Raw genomic sequence first — 26,083 nt, forward strand, 5'->3', positions numbered from 1 at the left:
AGGGAAACCCCACTAAGACTTCTGGCAGATCTCTTAACAGAAACTATTCAGGCTGGAAGAGAATGGAATGACATATTCAAAATATTAAAAGAAAAAAATCCCAACCAAAGATACTATACCTTGGTTATAGGTTATAAAGTTATCCTTCAGAAGTGAAGGAGGGAAAAACACTTTCCCAAACAAATGAAAGCTGAGGGAATATATGTATACCTGAATCACTTTGCTGTACAGCAGAAATTAACACAACATTGTTAAACAATTATACTTCAGTAAAATAAATTTTGAAAACAACTGAGGAAATTCATCACCAATAGACTTGCCTTACAAGAAATGACTACGGAAGTTCTTTGAGAAGAAGTAAAAAGATGGTAATTAATGTCATAAAAACAGAAGGTAGTAAAACTCACTGGTAATGGTAAATATATAGTCAAATTTGGATTCTGTAATATGGTAATGGTGGTGCATAATTCACTTACAATTCTAGTTTAAAGTTAAGGAAACAAACTCAGTAAAAATAATCATTACTACAATAATCTGTTATTAGTTACACACTATAAAAAACATGTAAACTGTAACATCAATAACCTAAAATGGGAGGTAAGAGAGAAGTGAAACTGTAAAGTTTAGGAATTTTACTCAAATCAAGTTGTTACTAGTTTAAAATACAATGTTATAACTTTAAGAAATTTTATGTAAGCCTAGTGGTAACCACAATAGAAAACTCTACATTTATTGCCTCAGAGAACATGATAAAGTCAAAGCATAATGATACCTCAAGATATCAAAACACACACACAAAAAAAGACAGCAGGATAAGAAACAAGGAAGAGTGGATCTACAAAACAACCAGGAAACAGTTAACAAAATGGCAATAGTAAGTCCTAACTTACTAACAATTACTTTAAACATAAACAAATTAAATTCTCCAATCAAAAGACACACAATGGCTGAAAAATTAAAAACAAGATTCAACAATATGCCACCTACAAGAAGCCATTAGCCTTAAAAGACACACATAGACTGAGAGTAAATAAAGGGATGGAAAAAAATATCTCAAGCAAACGGTAATAAAAACAAAGCAGGGGAGAGGGGGAAGATGGCGGAAGAGTAAGACGTGGAGATCACCTTCCTCCCCACAGATACATCAGAAATACATCTACATGTGGAACAACTCCTACAGAACACCTACTGAACGCTGGCAGAAGACCTCAGACCTCCCAAAAGGCAAGAAACTCCCCATGTACCTGGGGAGAGCAAAAGAAAAAAGAATAAACAGAGATAAATGAATAGGGACAGGACCTGCACCAGTGGGAGGAAGCTGTGAAGGAGGAAAGGTTTCCACACACTAGAAGCCCCTTCGCGGGCAGAGACTGCGGAAGCTTCGAAACCGCGGAGGAGAGCGCAGCAACAGGGGTGCAGAGGGCAAAGCAGAGAGATTCCTGCACAGAGGATCGGTGCCGACCGGCACTCACCAGCCCGAGAGGCTTGTCTGCTCACCCGCTGGGGCGGGCGGGGCTGGGAGCTGAGGCTCGGGCTTTGGTCAGATCGCAGGGATCGCAGGGAGATGACTGGTGGTGTGAACACAGCCTGAAGGGGTTAGCGCACCATGGCTAGCCGGGAGGGAGTCCAGGGAAAAGTCTGGACCTGCCAAAGAGGCAAGAGACTTTTTCTTCCCTCTTTGTTTCCTGGTGCGAAAGGAGAGGGGATTCAGAGCGCTGCTTAAAGGAGCTCCAGAGACGGGCACAAGCCGCGGCTAACAGCGCACACCCAAGAGACGGGCATGAGGCGCAAAGGCTGCTGCTGCCACCACCAAGAAGCCTGTGAGCGAGCACAGGTCACTATCCACACCTCCCCTCCTGGGGGCCTGTGCAGCCTGCCACTGACAGGGTCCCGGGATCCACGGACAACTTCCCCGGGAGCTGTGCAAACAAAGAAGGGAAAGGGAAATTTCTCCCAGCAGCCTCAGGAACAGCGGATTAAATCTCCACAATCAACTTGATGTACGCTGCATTGGTGGAATACCTGAAAAGACAACGAATCATCCCAAATTGAGGAGGTGGACTTTGAGAGCAAGATTTATTATTTTTTTGCTCTTTTTGTGAGTGTGTATGTGCATGCTTCTGTGTGAGATTTTGTCTGTACAGCTTTGCTTTCAACAATTGTCCTAAGGTTCTGTCCGTCCATTTTGGTTTTTTTCACTTTTAAAAAAATTTTTTTCTTAATAATTATTCTTTATTTTAATAACTTTATTTTATTTTATCTTACTTTATTTTATTTTATCCTCTTCCTTTCTTTCTAATTTTTCTCCCTTTTATTCTCAGCCATGTGGATGAAGGGCTCTTGGTGCTACAGCCAGGAGTCAGTGCTGTGCCTCTGAGGTGGGAGAGCCAACTTCAGAACACTGGTCTACAAGAGACCTCCCAGCTCCACATAATATCAAATGGCGAAAATCTCCCAGAGATCTCCATCTCAACACCGACACCCAGCTTCACTCAATGACCAGCAAGCTACAGTGCTGGACACCCTATGCCAAACAACTGGCAAGACAGGAACACAACCTCACCCATTAGCAGACAGGCTGCCTAAAATCATAATAAGTCCCCAGACACCCCAAAACACACCACCAGACATGGACCTGCCCACCAGAAAGACAAGATCCAGCCTCATCCACCAGAACACAGGCACTAGTCCCCTCCACCAGGAAGCCTACACAACCCACTGAACGAACCTTAGCCACTGGGGACAGACACCAAAAACAACAGGAACTACGAACCTGCAGCCTGCAAAAAGGAGACCCCAAACACAGTAAGATAAGCAAAATGAGAAGACAGAGAAACACACAGCAGATGAAGGAGCAAGATAAAAACCCACCAGACCTAACAAATGAAGAGGAAATAGGCAGTCTACCTGAAAAAGAATTCAGAATAATGATAGTAAAGATTATCCAAAATCTTGGAAACAGAATAGAGAAAATGCAAGAAACATTTAACAAGGACCTAGAAGAATTAAAGAGGAAACAAGCAACGATGAACAACACAATAAATGAAATTAAAAATTCTGTAGAAGGGATCAACAGCAGAATAACTGAGGCAAAATAACGGATAAGTGACCTGGAAGATAAAATACTGGAAATAACTACAGCAGAACAGAATAAAGAAAAAAGAATGAAAACAACTGAGAACAGTCTCAGAGACCTCTGGGACAACATCAGACACACCAACATTCGAATTACAGTGGTCCCAGAAGAAGAAGAGAAAAAGAAAGGGACTGAGAAAATATTTGAAGAGATGATAGTTGAAAACTTCCCTAAAATGGGAAAGGAAATAGTTAATCAAGTCCAGGAAGCACAGAAAGTCCCATACAGGATAAATCCAAGGAGAAACACACCAAGACACATATTAATCAAACTGTCAAAAATTAAATACAAAGAAAACATATTAAAAGCAGCAAGGGGGCTTCCCTGGTGGTGCAGTGGCTGAGAGTCTGCCTGCCGATGCAGGGGACACAGGTTCATGCCTCTGTCCGGGAAGATCCCACATGAGGCGGAGCAGCTGGGGCCGTGAGACATGGCCACTGAGCCTGCGCGTCTGGAGCCTGTGCTCCGCAACAGGAGAGGCCACAACAGTGAGAGGCCTGCGTACAGCAAAAAAAACAAAACAAAAGCAGCAAGGGAAAAACAACAAATAACACACAAGGGAATCCCCATAAGGATAAGAGCTGATCTTTCAGCAGAAACTCTGCAAGCCAGAAGGGACTGGTAGGATATATTTAAAGTGATGAAGGAGAAAAACCTGCAACCAAGATTACTCTACCCAGCAAGGATCTCATTCAGATTTGATGGAGAAATTAAAAGCTTTACAGACAAGCAAAAGCTGAGAGAGTTCAGCACCACCAAACCAGCTTTACAACAAATGCTAAAGGAGCTTCTCTAGGCAAGAAACACAAGAGAAGGAAAAGACCTACAATAACAAACCCAAAACAATTAAGAAAATGGGAATAGGAACATACATATCGATAATTACCTTAAATGTAAATGGATTAAATGCTCCCACCAAAAGACATAGACTCACTGAATGGATACAAAAAGAAGACCCAAATATATGCTGTCTACAAGAGACCCACTTCAGACCTAGGGACACATACAGACTGAAAGTGAACGGATGGAAAAAGATATTCCATGAAAAAGGAAATCAAAAGAAAGCTGGAGTAGCAATTCTCATATCAGACAAAATAGACTTTAAAATAACCACTAATACAAGAGACAAAGAAGGGCACTACATAACGATCAAGGGATCAATCCAAGAAGAAGATATAACAATTGTAAATATTTATGCACCCAACATAGAAGCACCTCAATACATAAGGCAAATACTAACAGCCATAAAAGGGGAAATCGACAGTAACACATTCATAGTAGGGGACTTTAACACCCCACTTTCACCAATGGACAGATCATCCAAAATGAAAATAAATAAGGAAACACAAGCTTTAAATGATACATTAAACAAGATGGACTTAATTGATATTTATAGGACATTCCATCCCAATACAACAGAATACACATTTTTCTCAACTGCTCATGGAACATTCTCCAGGATAGATCATATCTTGGGTCACAAATCAAGCTTTGGTAAATTTAAGAAAATTGAAATGGTATCAAGTATCTTTTCCGACCACAATGCTATGAGACCAGATACCAATTACAGGAAAAAATCTGTAAAAAATACAAACATATGGAGGCTAAACAATACACTACTTAATAACCAAGTGATCACTGAGAAATCAAAGAGGAAATCAAAAAATACCTAAAAACAAATGACAAGAGAGACACAACGACCCAAAACCTATGGGATGCAGCAAAAGCAGTTCTAAGAGGGAAGTTTATAGCAATACAAGCCCAAGTTAAGAAACAGGAAACATCTCGAATAAACAACCTAACCTTGCACCTAAAGCAACTAGAGAAAGAAGAACAAAAAAAACCCAATGTTAGCAGAAGGAAAGAAATCATAAAGATCAGATCAGAAATAAATGAAACAGAAATGAAGGCAATGATAGCAAAGATCAATAAAACTAAAAGCTGTTTCTTTGAGAAGATAAACAAAATTCATTAACCATTAGCAAGACTCATCAATAAAAAAAGGGAGATGACTCAAATCAATAGAATTAAAAATGAAAAAGAAGTAACAATTTACACTGCAGAAATACAAAAGATCATGAGAGATTACTACAAGCAACTCTATGCCAATAAAATGGACAACCTGGAAGAAATGGACAAATTCTTAGAAATGCACAACCTGGGCTTCCCTGGTGGCGCAGTGGTTGAGAGTCCGCCTGCCGATGCAAGGGACACGGGTTCGTGCCCCGGTCCGGGAAGATCCCACATGCCACGGAGGGCTAGGCCCATGAGCCATGGTTGCTGAGCCTGCACGTCTGGAGCCTGTGGTCCGCAACGGGAGATGCTGCAACAGTGAGAGGCCTGCATACCGCACAAAAAATTAAAATCTTCCAACAAACAAAAGCCCAAGACCAGATGGCTTCACAGGAAACTTCTATCAAACACTTAGAGAAGAGCTAACACCTAACCTTCTCAAACTCTTCCAAAATATAGCAGAGAGAGGAACACTCCCAAAGTCATTCTACAAGGCCACCATCACCCTGATACCAAAACCAGACAAAGATGTCACAAAGAAAGAAAACTATAGGCCAGTATCACTGATGAATACAGATGCAAAAATCCTCAAAAAAATACTAGCAAACAGAATCCAACAGCACATTAAAAGGATCATACACCATGATTAAGTGGGGTTTACTGCAGGAATGCAAGGATTCTTCAATATACGGAAATCAATCAGTGTGATACACCATATTAACAAATTGAAGGAGAAAAACCATATGATCATCTCAATAGATGCAGAAAAAGCTTTCGACAAAATTCAACACCCATTTATGATAAAAACCCTGCAGAAAGTAGGCATAGAGGGAACTTTCCTCAACATAATAAAGGCCATATATGACAAACCCACAGGCAACATCATCCTCAATGGTGAAAAACTGAAACCATTTCCACTAAGATCAGGAACAAGACAAGGTTGCCCACTCTCACCACTCTTATTCAACATAGTTTTGGAAGTTTTAGCCACAGCAATCAGAGAGGGAAAGGAAATAAAAGGAATCCAAATCGGAAAAGAAGAAGTAAAGCTGTCACTGTTTGCAGATGACATGATCCTATACATAGAGAATCCTAAAGATGCTACAAGAAAACTACTAGAGCTAATCAATCAATTTGGTAAAGTAGCAGGATATAAAATTAATGCACAGAAATCTCTGGCAGTTCTATACACTAATGATGAAAAATCTGAAAGTGAAATCAAGAAAACACTCCCATTTACCATTGCAACAAAAAGAATAAAATATCTAGGAATAAACCTACCTAAGGAGACAAAAGACCCATATGCAGAAAATTATAAGACACTGATGAAAGAAATTAAAGATGATACAAATAGATGGAGAGATATACCATGTTCTTGGATTGGAAGAATCAACATTGTGAAAATGACTCTACTACCCAAAGCAATCTACAGATTCAATGCAATCCCTATCAAACTACCACTGGCATTTTTCACAGAACTAGAACAAAAAATTTCACAATTTGTATGGAAACACAAAAGACCCCGAATAGCCAAAGCAATCTTGAGAAAGAAAAACGGAGCTGGAGGAATCAGGCTCCCTGACTTCAGACTATACTACAAAGCTACAGTAATCAAGACAGTATGGTACTGGCACAGAAACAGAAATATAGATCAATGGAAGAGGATAGAAAGTCCAGAGATAAACCCATGCACATATGGTCACCTTATCTTTGATAAAGGAGGCAGGAATGTACAGTGGAGAAAGGACAGCCTCTTCGATAAGTGGTGCTGGGAAAACTGGACAGGTACCTGTAAAAGTATGAGATTAGAACACTCCCTAACACCATACACAAAAATAAGCTCAAAATGGATTAAAGACCTAAATGTAAGGCCAGAAACTATCAAACTCTTAGAGGAAAACATAGGCAGAACACTCTATGACATAAATCACAGTAAGATCCTTTTTGACCCACCTCCTGGAGAAATGGAAAGAAAAATAAACAAATGGGACCTAATGAAACTTCAAAGCTTTTGCACAGCAAAGGAAACCATAAACAAGACCAAAAGACAACCCTCAGAATGGGAGAAAATATCTGCAAATGAAGCAACTGACAAAGGATTAATCTCCAACACTTACAAGCAGCTCATGCAGCTCAATAACAAAAAAACAAACAACCCAATCCAAAAATGGGCAGAAGACCTAAATAGACATTTCTCCAAAGAAGATATACAGACTGCCAACAAACACATGAAAGAATGCTCAACATCATTAATCAGTAGAGAAATGCAAATCAAAACTACAATGAGATATCATCTCACACCAGTCAGAATGGCCATCATCAAAAAATCTAGAAAAAATAAATGCTGGAGAGGGTGTGGAGAAAAGGGAACACTCTTGCACTGCTGGTGGGAATGTGAATTGGTTCAGCCACTATGGAGAACAGTATGGAGGTTCCTTAAAAAACTACAAATAGAACTACCACATGACCCAGCAATCCCACTACTGGGCATATACCCTGAGAAAACCATAATTCAAAAAGAGTCATGTACCAAAATGTTCATTGGAGCTCTATTTACAATAGCCCGGAGATGGAAACAACCTAACTGCCCATCATTGGATGAGTGGATAAAGAAGATGTGGCACATATATACAATGGACTATTACTCAGCCATAAAAAGAAACGAAATTGAGCTATTTGTAATGAGGTGGATAGACCTAGAGTCTGTCATACAGAGTGAAGTAAGTCAGAAAGAGAAAAACAAATACCGTATGCTAACACATATACATACAGTCTAAGGAAAAAAAACAAATGTCATGAAGAACCTAGGGGTAAGACGGGAATATAGACACAGACCTACTAGAGAATGGACTTGAGGATATGGGGATGGGGATAAGCTGTGACAAAGTGAGAGAGTGGCATGGACATATATACACTACCAATCGTAAAATAGATAGCTAGTGGGAAGCAGCCGCATAGCACAGGGAGATCAGCTCGGTGCTTTGTGACCACCTAGAGGGGTGGGATAGGGAGGGTGGGAGGGAGGGAGACGCAAGAGAGAAGAGATATGGGAACATATGTATATGTATAACTGATTCACTTTGTTATAAAGCAGAAACTAACACACCATTGTAAAGCAATTATACTCCAATAAAGATGTATTAAAAAAAAAAGCAGGGAGAGCTATACTTACATCAGACAAAATAGTCTTTAAACTAAAAATGGTAAAAATAAATAAATAAAAACTACATCAGTTTGCACATTCTAATCACTTTCCAGTATCAAAAGGGAGATTTTTACTTATATAATAGTCCTAGTGTATGCAGCTGGTAAAACCAGAGGCTACAATCCAGTATTACTGCTAAGAGACATTTTTCATCCACCAATGTTGATATGTATGAAAATGGTGTACAGTACAATAATGTAAATCCTAAAAGCACCACTATTTTAGCATAATAGAAGAAAGTCCGAAGAGCTCCTATACAGACTACTGTAGATGACTTCACTTCTTTGATACTTGTAGCTTATTGTAATTTTTAAAAAATAAATTCAAGGTCATTCATTGTAAAAAAAAAAAAAAAAAGACAAAGGTCGTAATATAATGAGAAAGGGTCAATACACCAAAAAGATATATCAGTTGTAAATATTTATGTACCCAACATCAGAGTACCTAAGCAAAAGGAGAAATAAACATCAATATAATAATAGTTAGGGACTTTAATAATGCACTCCCAACAACAGATAGCTCATCCAGACAGAAAATCAGTAAGAAGACCACAGATTTGAACAGTACTATAGACCAAATGGACCTAACAGACATACACAGAACATTCTACCTGACAACAGCAGAATGCACATTCTCCTCAAGCAGACATGGAAGACCACATGCTAGGGCAGACCACATGCTAGGCCACAAAACAAGTCTTAGCACATTCAAGAAGACTGAAATTATACCAAGTATCTTTTCTGACAATGGTATGAAATCAGAAATCAATAACAAGAAAACTGGGAAATTCACAAAACATGAAAATTAAATAACATTCTCCTGAACAACAGATCAAAGAAAAACTAAAGAGGAAATTTAAGTGTATCAAGACAAACAAAAATGGAAACACACCATACCAAAACTTACAGGATGCCCCAAAAGCAGTTCTAAAATAGAAGTTCAGAGCAATAAATGCTGACATTAAGAAGCAAGAAAGATCTCAATAAACAATATAACTCTATGGCTAAAATAACTAGAAAAAGAAAAAACTGAGCCCAAAGTTAGCAGAAGAAAGGAAATAATAAAGATTAGAGCAGAAATAAATGTAGTAGAGAACAGGAAAACAATAGAAAAGATTAACCAAACTAAGAGTTCGTTCTTTGAAAAGATAAAATTGATAAACCTTTAGCTAGACTAACCAAGGAAAACAGAGGATCCAAATCAACAAAACTGTATGAAAAAAAGGAGACATTACAACTGATATCACAGACATACAAAGACTCCTAAGAGGCTACTGTGAACAACTATATACCAACAAACTGGACAACCTAGAAAATGTACCAATTCTTAGAAACATACAAACTACCAAGCCTGCTAGAGAAACCTCCATACCGTTTTCCACAGTGGCTACCCCAACTTACATTGCCACCAACAGTGTATGAGTATTCCTTTTTCTCCACATCCTTGCCAACATTTGTAATTTGTGTTATTTTTGATGACAGCCATTCTGACAGGTGTGAGGTGATATCTCATTGTGGTTTCAATTTGCATTTCTCTAATGATTAGTGATGTGAGCATCTTTTCATGTGCCTGTTGGCCATCTGTATTTCTTCTTTGGAAAAATGTCTATTCAGTTCTTCTGCTCATTTTTTAATCAGGTTGCTTTTTTTTCACGTTGAGTTCTGTGAGCTGTTTCCGTAGATTGGATATTAACTAACCCCTTATTGGTCATATCATTGGCAAAAACTTTCTCCCATTCAGTATGCTCTCTTTTCATTTTGTAGATGGTTTCCTTTGCTGTGCAAAAGAATTAACTTTATTTAGGTCCCATTTGCTTATTTTTGCTTTTATTTCCTTTGCTTTAGGAGACAGATCCAATATTGCTACAAGTTATGTCAAAGAATGTTCTGCCTGTGTTTTCCTCTAGGAGTTTTACAGTATCCAGTCTTACATTTAGGTCTTTAATCCATTTTGAGTTTTTTTAATCAATATATAGTGCTAGAGAATGTTCTGATTTCATACTTTTACATGTAGCTGTTCAGTTTTCCAAGCACCACTTACTGAAGAGACTGTCTTTTCTCCATTGTATATTTTGCCTCCTTTGTCACAGATTGACCATAGTCTGTAGGTTTATTTCTGGGCTCTCTATTCTGTCCCATTGATCTATGTGTCTGTTTTTGTGCCAGTACCATACTGTTTTGATTACTGTAGCTTCGTAGTATAGTCTGAAGTCTAAACTACTATATGACTACCATATGACCCAGCAATTCCACTCCTGGGTATATATCCGAAAAAAACAAAAACACTAATTCAAAAAGATACATGCACCCCAATGTTCATAGCAGTATTTACAACTGCCAAGATATGGAAGCAACCTAAGTGTCCATCAACAGATGAATATATATATACCACATCTTCTTCACACACACACACACACAATGGAATACTACTCAGACATAAAAAAGAATGAAATTTTGCCATTTGAAGCAACATGGATAGACTTTGAGGGCATTATGATAAGTGAAGTAAGTCAGACAAAGACAAATACTATATGGTATCACTTATATGTGGGATCTAAAAAATACAACAAACTAGTGAATATAACAAAAAAAAAAAAACCACAGATTCACAGATATAGAGAACTAGCGGTTACCAGTGGGAAGAGAGAAGGGAGAGGGGCATTATGAGGGTAGGGGACTAAGAGATACAACCTATTAGGAATAAAATAAGCTACAAGGATATACTGTACTACATGGGGAATATAGCCAATATTTTATAATAACTATAAATGGAAATTAACCTTTAAAAATTTTGAATCACTATATTGTACACCTGTAACTTATACTGTACAGCAACTATACTCCAATTATAAAAAACAAAGACAAGGGGCTCCCCTGATGGCGCAGTGGTTGAGAGTCCGCCTGCCGATGCAGGGGACACGGGTTCATGCTCCGGTCTGGGAAGATCCCACATGCCGCGGAGCGGCTGGGCCCGTGAGCCATGGCCGCTAAGCCTGCAAGTCCGGAGCCTGTGCTCCGCAACGGGAGAGGCCACAGCAGTGAGAGGCCCGCGTACCGCAAAAAAACAAAAACAAAACTACCAAGACTGATTGAAGAAGAAACAAGTCTGAATAGACCGATTACTAGTAAGGAGATTGAATCAGTAACCAAACTTCCAATGAAGAAAAGCACACGACCCAGATGGCTTCACCAGTGAAGTTTGCCAAACATCAAACTCTTTCAAAAAATCAAAGCAGAGGGAACACTCCCAAGCTCATTTTACAAAGCCAGCATCACCCTAATACTAAAGACAGAAAAGAAGAGTACCAGAAAATAAAACTACAGATCAATATCCCTGGTGAACACAGATGCAACGATTCTCAATGACATACTAGCAGACCAAAATCAGCCCCATATTAAAAGGAACATTCACCATGATTAGGTGAGATTTATAGCTGGGATGCAAAGATGGTTCAATACATGCAAATCAATAAATGATATACCACATTAATAGAAGGAAAGAAAAAAATCATATGCTCATCTCAATAGATGCAAAAAAAAGGAGTTGAGAAAATTCAACATTTGTTCTTGATAAAACCTCTTAACAAATTAGAAGAATTATTCCTCAACATAATAAAGCCCATGTATGACAAGCCCACTACTAACATGATACTCAATGGTGAAAGCTTGAAACTTATTCTCTAAGATCAGGAATAAGACAAGGACGCTCACTCTCGCCACTCCTATTCAATATAGTACTGGAAGTCCTGGCCGGAGCAATCAGGCAAGAAAAAAATAAAAGGCATCTGAGGGCTTCCCTGGTGGCACAGTGGTTGAGAATCTGCCTGCTAATGCAGGGGACACGGGTTCGAGCCCTGGTCAGGGAGGATCCCACATGCCATGGAGCAACTAGGCCCATGAGCCACAACTACTGAGCCTGCGCGTCTGGAGCCTGTGCTCCACAACAAGAGAGGCCGCGATAGTGAGAGGCCCGCACACCGTGATGAAGAGTGGCCCCCACTTGCCACAACTAGAGATAGCCCTTGCACAGAAACAAAGACCCAACACAGCAAAAATACATTAATTAATTAATAAACTCCTACCCCCAACATCTTCTTAAAAAAAAAAAATTTCTAATTTCCAAATTAGAAAGGAAGAAGTAAAACTGTCTCTATTTGCTGATGACATGATTTTATATATAGAAAATCCTAAAGACTTTAGCCAAAAAACCGTTAGATCTATTCACTGAATTCAGCAAAGTTACAGGATACAAAATTAACATACAAAAAATCAGTAGCATTTCTATACACTAACAAATTAGCTGAAAAAAAAGAAAATAATCCCATTTACAATAGCATCCAAACAATAAAATACTTAGGAATAAACTTAACCAAAGAAGTGAAACATCTCTTCTCCGAAAGCTAAAAGATACTGACAAAGAAATCAAAGAAGATATAAGTAAATGGAAAGGTATCCAGTGTTCATGGAATGGATGAATTAATATGTTAAAATTGTCCACACTTACCCAAAGCCATATACTGATTCAATGCAATGCCTATCAATATTCCAGTGGCATTTTTTTTTTTACAGAAGCAGAAAAAGAATCCTAAAATTTATAATGAATGGCAAAAGACCCCAAATAGCCAAAGCAATCCTCAAGAAGAAGAACAAAAAGCAGGAGGCATCACACACATCCAGACTTCCCGCTAATACTATAAAGCTATAGTAATTAAAACAGTACAGTAGTGACATAAAAACAAAGAGATCAATGGAACAGTACTGACAGCCCAGAAGTAAACCCAAGCACACACAGTCAAAACTAATATTTGACAAGGGAGTCAAGAATACTCAGTGGAGAAAAGACAGTCTCTCCAACAAATGGTGCTGAGATAATTGGATATTCATATATAAAAGAAAGAAACTAGACCCCTATATTACACCACTCACAAAAATTAACTTGAAATGGATTAAAGACTTAAATGTAAGACCCGAAACCATGAAACCCCTAGAAGAAAACATTGAAAATAAGCTTCTTAATATGGGTGTTGGCAATAATTCTTTGGATATGACACCTAAAGCACAGCAACAAAGTAAAAAATAAACAAGTGACACTACATCAAGCTAAAAAGCTTCTGCACAGCAAAGGAAACAACCAAGTGAAAAGACAACCTACGGAATGGGAAAAAAATATATGTAATAAGAGAATAATATCCAAAATATATAAAGAACTCATTCAACTCAACAGCAAAAACCACAAATAATCCAATTAAAAAATAGGCAAAAGACAGTAATACACTTTTTTCCAAAGAAGATATATGAAAGGCAAACAGGTACATGAAAATGCTCAACATCACTAGTCATTAGAGAAATGCCAATCAAAACCGCAACGAGTTATCACCTCACACCTGTTAGAATGACCATCATCAAAAATTGAGACAACAAATGTTAGTGAGGATGTGGAGAAAAGGGAACCCCTGTACACTGTTAGTAGGACTATAAACTGGTACAGCCACTATGGGAAACAGTATGGAGGATCCTCAAAGAATTAAAAATAGAGCTACTATATGATACAGCAATTCTATTTCTAGGAATATATCCTAAGGAAGTGAAAACACTATCTCAAAAAGATATCTGCACCCCATGTTTGTAGCGGCATATATTTACAATACCCAAGACATGAAAACAACCTTAGTATCCACTGATGTCCATTATTCATCAATGGATAAAGAAGTTGTGGGGTGTGTGTATAAATGATCTTAAAACAACAACAACAACAACAAACAAACTCACAGAAAAAGAGATCGGATTTGTGGTTACCAGAAGTGGAGGTGGGGCAGGGGGCAGTGGCGGAATTGGATGAAGGCAGTCAAAAGGTACAAACTTCCAGTTACAAAGTAAGTACTAGGCATATGATGCATGTATAGGATGATGACTATAGGTAACACTGCTGTAGAATATACATGAAAGTTGTTTAAGAGAGCAAATCCAAAGGGTACTCATTACCAAAAGCAAAACAAAAAAAAAACCTTTTTTTGCTTTTTATTGTATCTATGAGATGATGGAGGCTAACTAAACTTGTTGCAATAATCATTTCACAATATATGTAAGTCAAACTATTTTGCTGTACACATTAAACGTATACAGTAATATATGTCAATTATATCTCAATAAAACCTGAAAAATAAAAATGAGGCCGATTTAATATATGTGTATATGAGTGTACACACATATATATATTACATATACATCCACAATGATATGTAAAGAACACCAAAATATGTGAAAAAAACACATATTAAGCAATGTGTATGGTACACTTTCATTTGTAGTTAGTAAAAAAGGGACATACACATATACATGTATGAATTTGTGCATGTAAAGACGATTTCTTAACAGTGATTACTTCTTGAGAAGAGGCCTACAAAGGCTAGCATAGAGGGATACTGATGTTTCACTGTATACCTCTCTGTATTATTTGAATTTTTAGGCCCTTTTTTTAGTACTTCTATTACTTTTTCGATAGAAGGTTTTTACTGTAAATATTAACACAAAATTGCTGTAATAATTGTTCTACCTAAATGGTTAGTTTCTAAGCACCCTACCAAATTTATTCTCTGCAATGGTTTTAAACTTTACCCTTCAATCACAGATCTCATAATTTCATTGTAAATCTTCTTCCACCAAAAATGATAAAAATTTTGTAAATAATATAATAAAATCTAGCCAATTAAGGATCTCAATGAATGCTATTTTATTTCACAATCAGTTCCTTTCTTCAACATTAGAAATCTTTCATTTCTCCAACTTCAATAATAAGCCTAATAAGGACTTAATTTTTTTTAATAAATACGGTTTACCATGCTAAAAATACTTTTGACACATGAAAGGTTTAAAAACATGATTTAGACTCTGATTCAGATTTCAGAACTGAGAGGGGCCTCAGAATCATTTAATTCTGCAAACAACGCAACCAAAATCTGGGCATTAAGAGGGCTGCACAACGTCAGAATAGGGCAAAAACTGAGCTGAGCTCCTTGTCTGACCTCCATTACTCTGTCCTAATTAGCATTTTTTTTTTTTTTTTTTAAGAAACAAAGCAGGTAGGCGAGGCAAAGGCAGGCCTTCTGGATTTGGGTTTCTGGAGGGTGAAACGGCAAAAAAAACATTTAGAGCAGAGACCTAGCCACTGGAGTAAGGTATGGCAGGGAAAGATACAGGAAAAGGAATCTACCTAGCCAACACTACACAGCTCAATTCTCATTCTAAATCAACTAGGAAGGGTAAGGGAAGACAAAGCTGAATCAATTCTTACTTTTGAAAATGATTTACAGTGGAGGACAATATTATTTTTTTATCGACAAGAAACAAATACCTACTTGAGGGCAGCTCTAGGGCCAAGGGAATTTGAATGCCAATCTGTTACAAGAAAAACTATCAAAAGAAAAAGAAGTCTATTCAAACTTCATTTTAGAGCTCTATGATATTCAGGCTACTCAAATCATTCCCCAAAATCTTCAGAAATTTCTAAAAAGTGAGAGAAAGCCTTGTTAACAGTTTGATTATATTTTTCTGACAAGGTAATTCACTCTGTGCCAATTTAACGTTAAAATAGAGTTGGATTTTTTTTTTTTTTTTTTTTGCGGTATGCGGGCCTCTCACTGTTGTGGCCTCTCCCGTTGCGGAGCACAGGCTCCGGACTTGCAGGCTCAGTGGCCATGGCTCACGGGCCTAGCCGCTCCACGGCGTGTGGGATCTTCCTGGACCGGGGCACAAACCCGTGTCCCCTGCATCGGCAGGCGGACTCTCAACCACTGCGCCACCAGGGAAGCCCTAGAGTTGGATTTTTTAATGCATTAAAATGTGTGCCCTACAGCTTACTGGAGTATTTTAATAATTATGCACATGCTATTACATTTATGATCTTTTCATAAAACTTAGTAGATAACTTCCCATTTAGTGATTAAGGATTCTTATGATAGTCAGCAATTCATGATATTTGCTTTATGACAGACTGTTGATCATATCTCTGACTAATCTGCTACTGCATCCTGAGATCGGGAATGCAACCCCAGCTGTAAGGCTTTCTTATGAGGGACAGGACAGAATCGGTGCCTTTACCTTCAGCCCCTACTGGAGGACAGTTCCAGGCCCGGTAAACAATGGTGCAGTTTGGCAGTCATCAATAGAAACTGCAAACTGGGGGAATCGCTAATGAAGTTGCTAACAAAGAACCACTGATACTCAATCAGTGATTCTCGAAGAGTGGTACAGGGACCCCTAAAGGTCTCTGAGACACTTTCGGGAGTTTGCAAGGTCAGAACTACTTTATAATACAATATTATTTGCTATTTTCACTCACTGTCATGAGTGTACGATGGAGCTTTCCAAAGGCTATATAACGTGATATTATATAATGAAACATGTCAATATTTGGAAAGTGTGCCTAATGCAATGAACGAACATTTTCCAAATAACGAACATTTTCCAAATGACTAATCCATGATATTACAAAATCATTCATGGGTAAAACATTCATTCAAAGGAGAAGACCGATGGATTTTAAGGCGACAGAGTACAAAAAATTCTTTGACACGGTTTTAGATTCCACATTGCAACAAACCTTTGAGAACACCACTTACTAAGTTTTGATGTAGTATCAAAGAATATCCAGTTATCTGAAAAGCTTTTAAATATTCCTCCATTTTCTAACTCCTATAGACATCTGTGTGAGGCTGAATTTTCTTTTATTTATCAAGCGTAACAACATATTGCAACAGATTGAATGCAGAAGCAGCTATGAGGACCCAGCTGTCCTCTATTAAGTATGACACTGAAGAAATTTGCAAATATATATCAATAAAATGATGCCACTCTTGTCCCAATTTATTTTGGGTTTAGAAAATAGATATTTTGCATTAAAAGATTTCATGATACCATTTAGTGAGTTATTGTTTATTTTAAATAAATTAAGAAATATTTTTGAATGTTCTCAATTTTAATTTCTAATATGGTAAATATCAATAGGTATAGCCATATAAACAAAAGCTCCTGTGGTAATGGATGGGGGGGGATCTGCAATAATTTTTAAGAGTATAAAAGGGCCTTCAGAACAAAAAATTTGAGAATCACTGCATTATATAACTAAAAATATTTTACTGCTGCAAATGTTAGCACTTTAACAGTTTTTTGCAGCTTTTTTACAATTTGTTGCAGTTTTATTTAAATATTAATATATATAGCTATTAATATTAAAATAAACATATTTAACTGGGGCTGCTACTTTGATAGGACCCGACTCAATAAACTTATTGAAGTAAAAGCCTAAATGAAGGTATAAAGCCAACCCTAAATAAAGTAATAAACATGTAGTCTGATTTAGCTGTCTGTACCTTTGTACAGAGCTCAACAAATTTAACCCTATCAAGCAGCTCTTCATTCCTGGTATAAGGCCCAGGATCCGGCAGACCACGGGGCACAAGGCTGGTGAAAAACAACTGCTACGGGTGATTGATTGTCCCTACTCGTATTTTAAGAGGTTGTTTGTCTAACCATGTGTCCACTTCTAAACCACAGTACTCTTAAATTACTCAGACTATGCATTCTGTCACTTCCATCAACTAACAAAATAAACTTGTATCCAACTTACCGAGGGTGAAGAGGGAAGTTTTTCACAGCTCAACTATTTAGAGGTAACCTTGAAGAATGCTTCCCCGCCGCCCCTCGCCCCCGCCCCCCCAGGAAGAAAATGTAACACAAGGGGAATAAGAATTGTGGCCTGAAATCCTTTCTGGGATAAGGCAATCTATAAACAAATAAACAAAGTTGCCTGTCACAAACTCCAGCTTAAGGACATATTCCTAAAATAAACAAACAACACCGTACAGATAGTCATCCTTAGTAAAGAATAGCACAAAACTTAAAGACAGCACTACTAGGATTTTACTGCAATTTCAAGGGACACTCGGGACTTTCTCAGGTTTTAGTTAATTTGCAAAATGAAACACCACAATTGAGCTCCTAGATTCCTCCCTTACCCTTAAAGTCAATGGTACTGAGTCTGAAGAAAAAAGATTAACTTAGTGTTAAATAAAATTTGAAAAACTGAATGAGGCATGAGAACAAAAGCTAACAAAAGCTAAACTTCACACTAAATTAAGACACTCAATAGTAAATATTTCGAATTCTGGATTGATTACTGAGATTATGAAAGATAATTTTCTTTCAAAATGAAAACTTTAGGAAGTATGAAAAGGTAAGCTAAAAAGCAGAGAATTACCCTCAGGTGGGTTGCAGAGGCTCCTCCATTCATAAGAGAGCTAGTTTGATATGACAGCTGACTTGAGATTGATTTGAGAGTAGGTTCATAATAACGTATTAAATGTTGATTCCAATATAATTTACAACAGAAATGAAGCAGTTTAGATCTCCCAAACAAACTTTGAGGCTTGGAGCTAATAAATTTAACATTCCTGAAACTTGCGAGTAAACTTCTAAAGCTAAGCCATTCCTTTATGTGCATTAAATAGTCATAATCCCTTGTGAAAATGATTTTTGCAATAAAAATGAGCTTTGAAATTTGAAAATAAAAGTTCAAAAATAATTTTCTCATCCAGAAAAAACTGAGACTATTTACAGTTGCTTCAAACAAAATGAAATATTTAGGTATAAATCTAACAAAACCTGTTTCGATCTGAATCCAGAAAATTAAAAAATGATGATGAAAGTAATCAAAAATGGAGAAATATACTGTGTTCAAGAATTGGAAGATTCGGGGCTTCCCTGGTGGACCAGTGGGTAAGACTCCATGCTCCCAATTCAGGGGGCCCAGGTTCGATCCCTGGTCAGGGAACTAGACCCCGCATACATGCTGCAACTAAGAGTTCACATGCCGCAACTAAGAGTTTGCATGATGCAGCTAAGAGTTTGCGTGCCACAACTAAGGGTCCGCATGCCGCACCTAAGAGTCCATATGCTGCAGCTAAAAGATCCCATGTGCCGCAACTAAGACCCAGTGCAGCCAAAATAAAAAAATAAAAAATAAATATACTAAAAAAATTGGAAGATTCAACATAATAAGGATGTCAATTCTCCACAAATTGATCCATGTTTAATGCAATTCTTATCAAAATCTCAGGAAGGTGTTGGTAGACAGAGACAAGTTTATTCTAAAGTTCATTTGGAAAGGCAGAGGACCTAGAGTAGCTAAAATAGGTAAAATTTTAAAAACAAAGCATAACATGAGATGAATCCCTCTACCATAATCATATATATACGGTTTACTATGTAGCCTGTAATGAGGAGAGTGTGGTATCGTCAGAGGGACAGACACATATATCAATAGAATAAAGAATCCAGAAATAGACCCACAAAAATAAGCCCAACTGATTTTTGACAAAGGTGCCAGATTCAGTGGAGGAAGAACAGTCTTTTCAACAAATGGTACTAGAGCAACTGGGCACTAAAAGGTGGGGAAAAAAAAAAATGAACCTCGACCTAAACCTCACAACTTATACAAAAATTAACTCAAAATGAATCATGGACTTTAAAACATAAAACCATAAAGCTTTTGGATAAAAACACAGTAGAAAATCTTTGGAGCTACAGACAAAGGGTACCAGGGATAGCAAAGAATTCTTAACTTGACACTAAAAAGCACAATCCATGAAAGAAAAATCTGATAAACTGGACCACATCAAAATTTAAAACCTTTCTTCTGAAAGACCCTGTGAAGAGGATGAAAAGACAAGCTACAAACTGGGAGAAAATATTTGCAAACCACGTATCTGACAAAGAACCTGCATTTAGTATATATATAAAGAACTATCAAAATTCAACAGTAAAAGCACAAACGATCCAATGAGAAATATAGGCAAAAAACAAACAAAATGAATAGGATTTTCTGATGGCAAATAAGCATATAGAAAGATGTTCAACATCATTAGCCATTAGGAATAATGCAAGTTAAAACCAAGAAATAGTGCTAAAAACCTGTAAGAATGGCTAAAATTTTAAAAAGTGATAACACCAAATGCTGGCAAGGATGTGGAGAAAGTGGATCACTTATACATTGCTGGTAAAAATGTAAAATGGTACTGCTGCTCTACAAAAGAGAAAGGCGGTTTCTTACAAAACGTGTGCTTATCGTATAATCCATCAAGTATACTTTCATGCATATATTCCAGAGAAATGAAAATTTATGTTCACACAAAAATCTGTACATGAATGGTCATAACAGCTTTATTAGGTAATAGCTAAAAACTGCAAACAATCCAAATGCCCTTCAACGGGATATACCATAACACTCTGTTGTATATCCATGCCATGGAATACTACCTGGGAATAAAAAAAGGAACACGCTATTGATATACGCAACAACTTGGATGGAGCTCAAGGGAAAAAATGAAATCTGCCAACCGCAAAAGGTTAAATACTGTATGATTCCAGTATTTATATTACATTCTTAAAATGATGAAATTATAGAAACAGTGAACAGATCAGTGGATGCCACAGATCAGAGAGCTGGGGAAGCCACGAAGGTAACTGTGCCTATAAGTTGGTAACACAAGTTCCCTGTGATGGAACTGTTCTGCATCTTGACCACGGTGATGGTCACGTGAATCTACACATGTGATAAAATTGCATAGAACTAAATACACAGACACACACACACACAGACACACACACACACACACACACACACACACACACACACACACACACAGAAACAAGTCCAGGTAAAACTGGTGAAATCTGAATAAGGTTGATGAGTTGTATCAATGTATTACCACCAATTTCCTAACTGCAATATTATATTGTAAGTATGCTATATGTTACCACTGGAGAAACTGGATGAAGGATCTATGCGATCTCTCTACATAATGTTGTTAAAACTTCATGTCAACCTAAATTAACCAAAAATAAAGTTTTTTTAAATTTCTTAACTCCACTAAGAAAAAAAAGTAAGAATTGAGGACACTATACAGTTAACAAGTATTTCAAAGACTTATCATCACAGATGACTGATTTTCAGCTCTCAAGTGGGTAGCCACATAATTCAACTCCATCTACAACTCAGAAACCACAGACTTATTCCATTTTTCCTCTCTTCCTTCTTTCTCTTCCCTCCTCTACCACTCCATCAACCCCCTTCCTAACTGGCTATAAGAGAGAACTGCAGTATGTGTGTGTGTGTGTGTGTGTGTGTGTGTGTGTGTGTGTGTGTGTGTGTGTGTGTGTGTGTGTGTGTGTGTACTGCAACTCCGTGTTCTCTCTAGTTTTATATTAACACGCACAGAGGTGTGGGTTGTTTTCAACCATACTTATTAATTAGCATTCTGTGCTCTTGGTTCCTAATTTTAAAATCCATTATGTGGCACATTTTATACTTCCCTTTAAAAATAATTAAAATGTCAGCTATTTGTTTATGACAATAGTTGCTTCCATCCCTACCCCCACCCCACTACATAGGAAAGTGGTCCTTAAAAAAAAGTTTTCGTATGTTGCTCCGAAGTTCGAGTTGATCACTGGTGGAACCTATACAATAAGATATCTTCTGTGCACTGAAACAGAAGTTAATGATTGCTAATTTTGGAGAATAAGCTAGGCACTTTTTCTGGTCACTGATATACACTCCATTTAATAAGCCACTGTCTCTGGGCATGGCATTGGTAGATTGAGCCTGGCATACTATACAGACTACAAAGTACTATTATCATACCATGTACTAAAAACATCTAATTAATACACTGCAGAAAGCTAGTTTATTTATAGTTCTGACTTTCCCTTGCTCAGAGAGCTCTCACAGCAGGCATTATTCTCATACTTTTTCCCCACCTTTGCTTTCTAAACTACTTTGTCAATTCTAAGTAATTCTAAGCCCTGACTCAGGGCTTCTGTTTGATACACACAGACACACACAGACACACAGACACACACACACATACACACACAGAGCACCACATTTCAGTGGATGTTTAACTCCATGGATCTTAGTCACTTGCGGAAAATATAATATTTGATTTGAGATATATATATGTGTGTGTGTGTGTGTGTGTGTGTGGGTGTGGGTGTGGGTGGGTGTGTGTATATATCTCACAGGTATCATCTAATATAAGTTTTCCATATAACAGTCATGGGGTAGGACTCTTTTCCTAATTATAAGAAAAAAATATTTTTATAAGATCTGCTGTATTCTCAGACCATTAACTCAACATCATTCCACCCACCTCTCACATCAGTTTTTATTTGGGGGAGTAGAGGCACACCCTGTCCCAAAATATATCTTTCACAAATGTTCAAAGAAATAAAAACAGAAAGTATTATTCATGTGGCATTTCTTACACAATGGCCCCAAAATGTCAGTTTTCTACACTATAGCTCTTATAGTATCATTTTCAATTTCAGAGAAACAATCACATAATCAAATAGTATATTTCCCCCAAATGGCCAATACCCATGGAATTAAATATCCATTAACATGTGGCCCATTAATGTACACAATCCTTTACATCTTGCTCTTAAAGATAAAATCTTAAGTTTTTCCTAATCTCTTCCTCAGAAAGGTAATACCAAAAAAATAGTTTTCATTTCCAAGCAATGCAGAACTGCAATAAGCAGTCTTAAAAGAGCACATTAAATGCCCAATGAAGAATAACACAAAACAGCACAATTAGAAACTGTAGAAATTTTACCTTAATTCTTCTCTCGGTGTCATCTAATTTTAACTCTGCTGAAACGAGTTTCTTTGCTAAGTCATCTCGTTCAGGTAGGTGTCTAGCTTCAGAAATCTTTTTCAGTTTCTGTAAGGAAAGTTTTGTCCTAAATAGTTCACCTTCTGTATCTTTCACCCTTTTCTCAGTTGCCCGTTCTTTCTCTCGAGATTTTCTTAAGCGTTCTTTGAGTGCTGTAATCTCATTGTTATGACGAGCAATAAGTTGTGAGATTTCATTTTCTGTATCTTCAAACTTATTCAGGGCTTTCTCCTGCCGATACTGAAGCCTTTTCAAAGCCTTATTTTCTTTTAGCAGCTCAGCTAACTTGACCTGGAGTTCAGTTACTTCATTCTGCAATTCATTGATTTTTAGCAGTCTTGCAGAAAGAACCCGTTTTGTAACAAGATCAGTATCTTTCCGAAGTGGCTCCCTATTGAGGCCCTGGGAGTGAAATCCCACTGGGACTCCCCTTCTGTTTGGTGGACCCTTAGGGCTTGGTTTCCTAGGGACTAAAAAAGAAACAGTAATAATGTAAAGTGAAAGCTGTACCAGATGTAGTATTATTTACTCATCCTAACACAAGTGGATCCACAACATTCTTTAGTTATCTTGTTTCCTTAAAAAATGATTTTACAATATTTAATTAGATATCAGGTTTTACCTAGAGCTCTTAATATAATGGTTTTATAAGAAAGGTTTGAAATCTTTTAAGAACGTTCAAGAATTATATTCTGATCCAGCAAAATAATATCCCCATAGTTTACAGGGAATTATTTTACCATTTTTAACTTTACAGATAAGATAGCCAGCCAGCATTTGAACACAGGCACCGTCAGCACTAGCATGGTGCCTAATAAATACTGGACAAAATATTGTGATACTCAAGTCATTTGTCCCAAGATATTTGGGATCATTATCTAAAATGTGGAAATGTATGGGTTTTTTAAATTAGTTAGAAATCTTTATTTGGGGAAAGAGGATGACAACATGACAGCAAGAAGATTTGCGACTCAGATTTACCACTTAATAAATCCTTGAGCAATTCAACTTAAACCTTTTCCAGGTCTATCTTCCCTACCCACAGAATAAGGATAACAACTCATTTGTTGTCGTGAGGATTAACTGAAGTTTGCATGTAAAACAGAAAGTTCTCCACAAATATTCTCTGTCAGCGACAAAAACTTAATCCCAGGTATCAGTGATTGGAAACAGAAAACACTTCAGCAGTACAGGTGTGATTCTAAATGCTTTCTCAGAGGCTTTCTTTTGTGTGATGTTCGAATCAAAAACATCTGGCATAATTTAAGAACAAGATAAACAAAAAACTCCACCCTAAAAAGTACAAGCATGTGAAATCTTTAAAGTTAACTAATACACATTAATCACAATATTTCACAAAAATTTGGAATGTTTTTTTTTCTTTTTACTAAAAGTTCATTAAACTTAAGCCTCAATATACAAAGCACCTGCCCTTTAAAAGAGGCATCTGGAAGTCTGCCACAGTTGAGAATAACGAACTTTAATCTCCAAGGTGACTGCATTTTTTCAAGAAGGAAATGCATTCCAGAGGGAAAAAAAAATGAAGAAAAACTAGAAAATCCAATGTTTCCCTACCCGTTTTACCAGCCATGGATACCCTGATTTCATTATGTAAACAAGGGTAAGAGTAATATTTACAATTTAACACTATAAAGTTTCATTAAAGAGATGGAAGTTTTATAGAAGCTATTTTGAATGTGTAACTGATTCGGGATTGCAGCTCTATAAATGCTTGAATATATGAAAGGAAGTGGTAATAAAAAGAAATGAGGGAAAACCTACTTGTAACTCTGAAACTATGCTATCCAATATAGTAGTCACTAGCCACATGTGCCTACTGAGAAACTTGAAATGTGGGTGGTCCAAACTGAGATACCCCGTAACTATGAAATACATACCAGATTTCAAACACTTAGTTTAAAAAAAAAAAGGAATGCAGAATATTCCACACACTATGTTTTATATTAACTATATTTAGAAATGATAATATTCTGGATATGTTGGGTTAAATAAAATATATTATTAAAATTAATTCCACCTGCTTTTCTTTTTAAATGTGGCAGTAAAAAATTGTATATGTGGCTTGCATTTGTGACTTGCATTATATTTCCATTGGAGAGATTGCTCCAGTTTTAAATTGGAGCACCCATCATTTCAATTCTCTTTCTTTCCCAACATACTGAATTAATAGAGTTTTAGTATCTATATGCTATTATAGAATATGTATTCAGCTCTTGGAGTGACAGAAACTTTATACATAAAAATGACTGTACATAAGGAAGAATGTTAATCATTCCAAATCTCTGATTTTTATGTATAAAATTATATTGCTCAGCAAACAAGACTTCATACAAATGGAAACTTAATTTGAAAAGTTAGAGCCTAGATATTATACGAATCAGGATAAAAATTTTCCACTAATATTTTATTGAACAATTTAGCCAGACAGAAAGGGCTTCCACAACCAACTTTTGACATCCTAAAAATCTGAACATTGATTTTTAGCATATTCTATTAGTACATCTACAGACAAAGTACACTTAACCAGAACTCAAAAATATTTCTTAGCGTTCATCTACCTCTTTCATTTTTAAAACTATCAAGATGAAATACAGGGCTAATAGGAGTCAGAACAAAGATGACTTATTGTTGTGTATATCATTCTTCATCTCCCCCTTGTTAAGTCACCACCAAAAAGAGGGTGGGCAAATAACTGCTTTTTTCCTTCCATCAGGTGTTAAAATTACGGTATGACTCATTTAAAAAACATGTAACAAAGATAAACTATGCATCTACCAAAAACTCAGTGTTTATATTACTGATAAAACAAGAAATAGAATAAGTATGTAATATGTAATACACAAAGATGTATAAATTATTAAATTTTATTATAACTTCTGATAGAGCACAAATTTTACTTCTGATAGAGCACAAATAACTTCTGATAGAGCACAAATAAAGCATGCTGAAATTTAAAAGGAGGAAGAATATGTTATCAAAC

General features: G+C 36.9%; 1 protein-coding gene across 2 annotated transcripts in view; it reads right to left on the reverse strand.

The window, feature by feature from the left end:
• Positions 1-26,083, reverse strand: part of LCA5 (lebercilin LCA5) — a 76,332-nt gene that overhangs the window by 37,554 nt on the left and 12,695 nt on the right. For both annotated transcript variants that reach the window (XM_019929331.3, XM_019929332.3), the window contains one exon: positions 23,023-23,552. In XM_019929331.3, coding sequence (XP_019784890.2) covers positions 23,023-23,552 — 530 coding nt within the window. The remainder of the gene's footprint in view (positions 1-23,022; positions 23,553-26,083) is intronic.

This window comes from Tursiops truncatus, chromosome 12, assembly GCF_011762595.2.
Source record: "Tursiops truncatus isolate mTurTru1 chromosome 12, mTurTru1.mat.Y, whole genome shotgun sequence".
Classification (NCBI taxonomy): Eukaryota; Metazoa; Chordata; class Mammalia; order Artiodactyla; family Delphinidae; genus Tursiops; species Tursiops truncatus.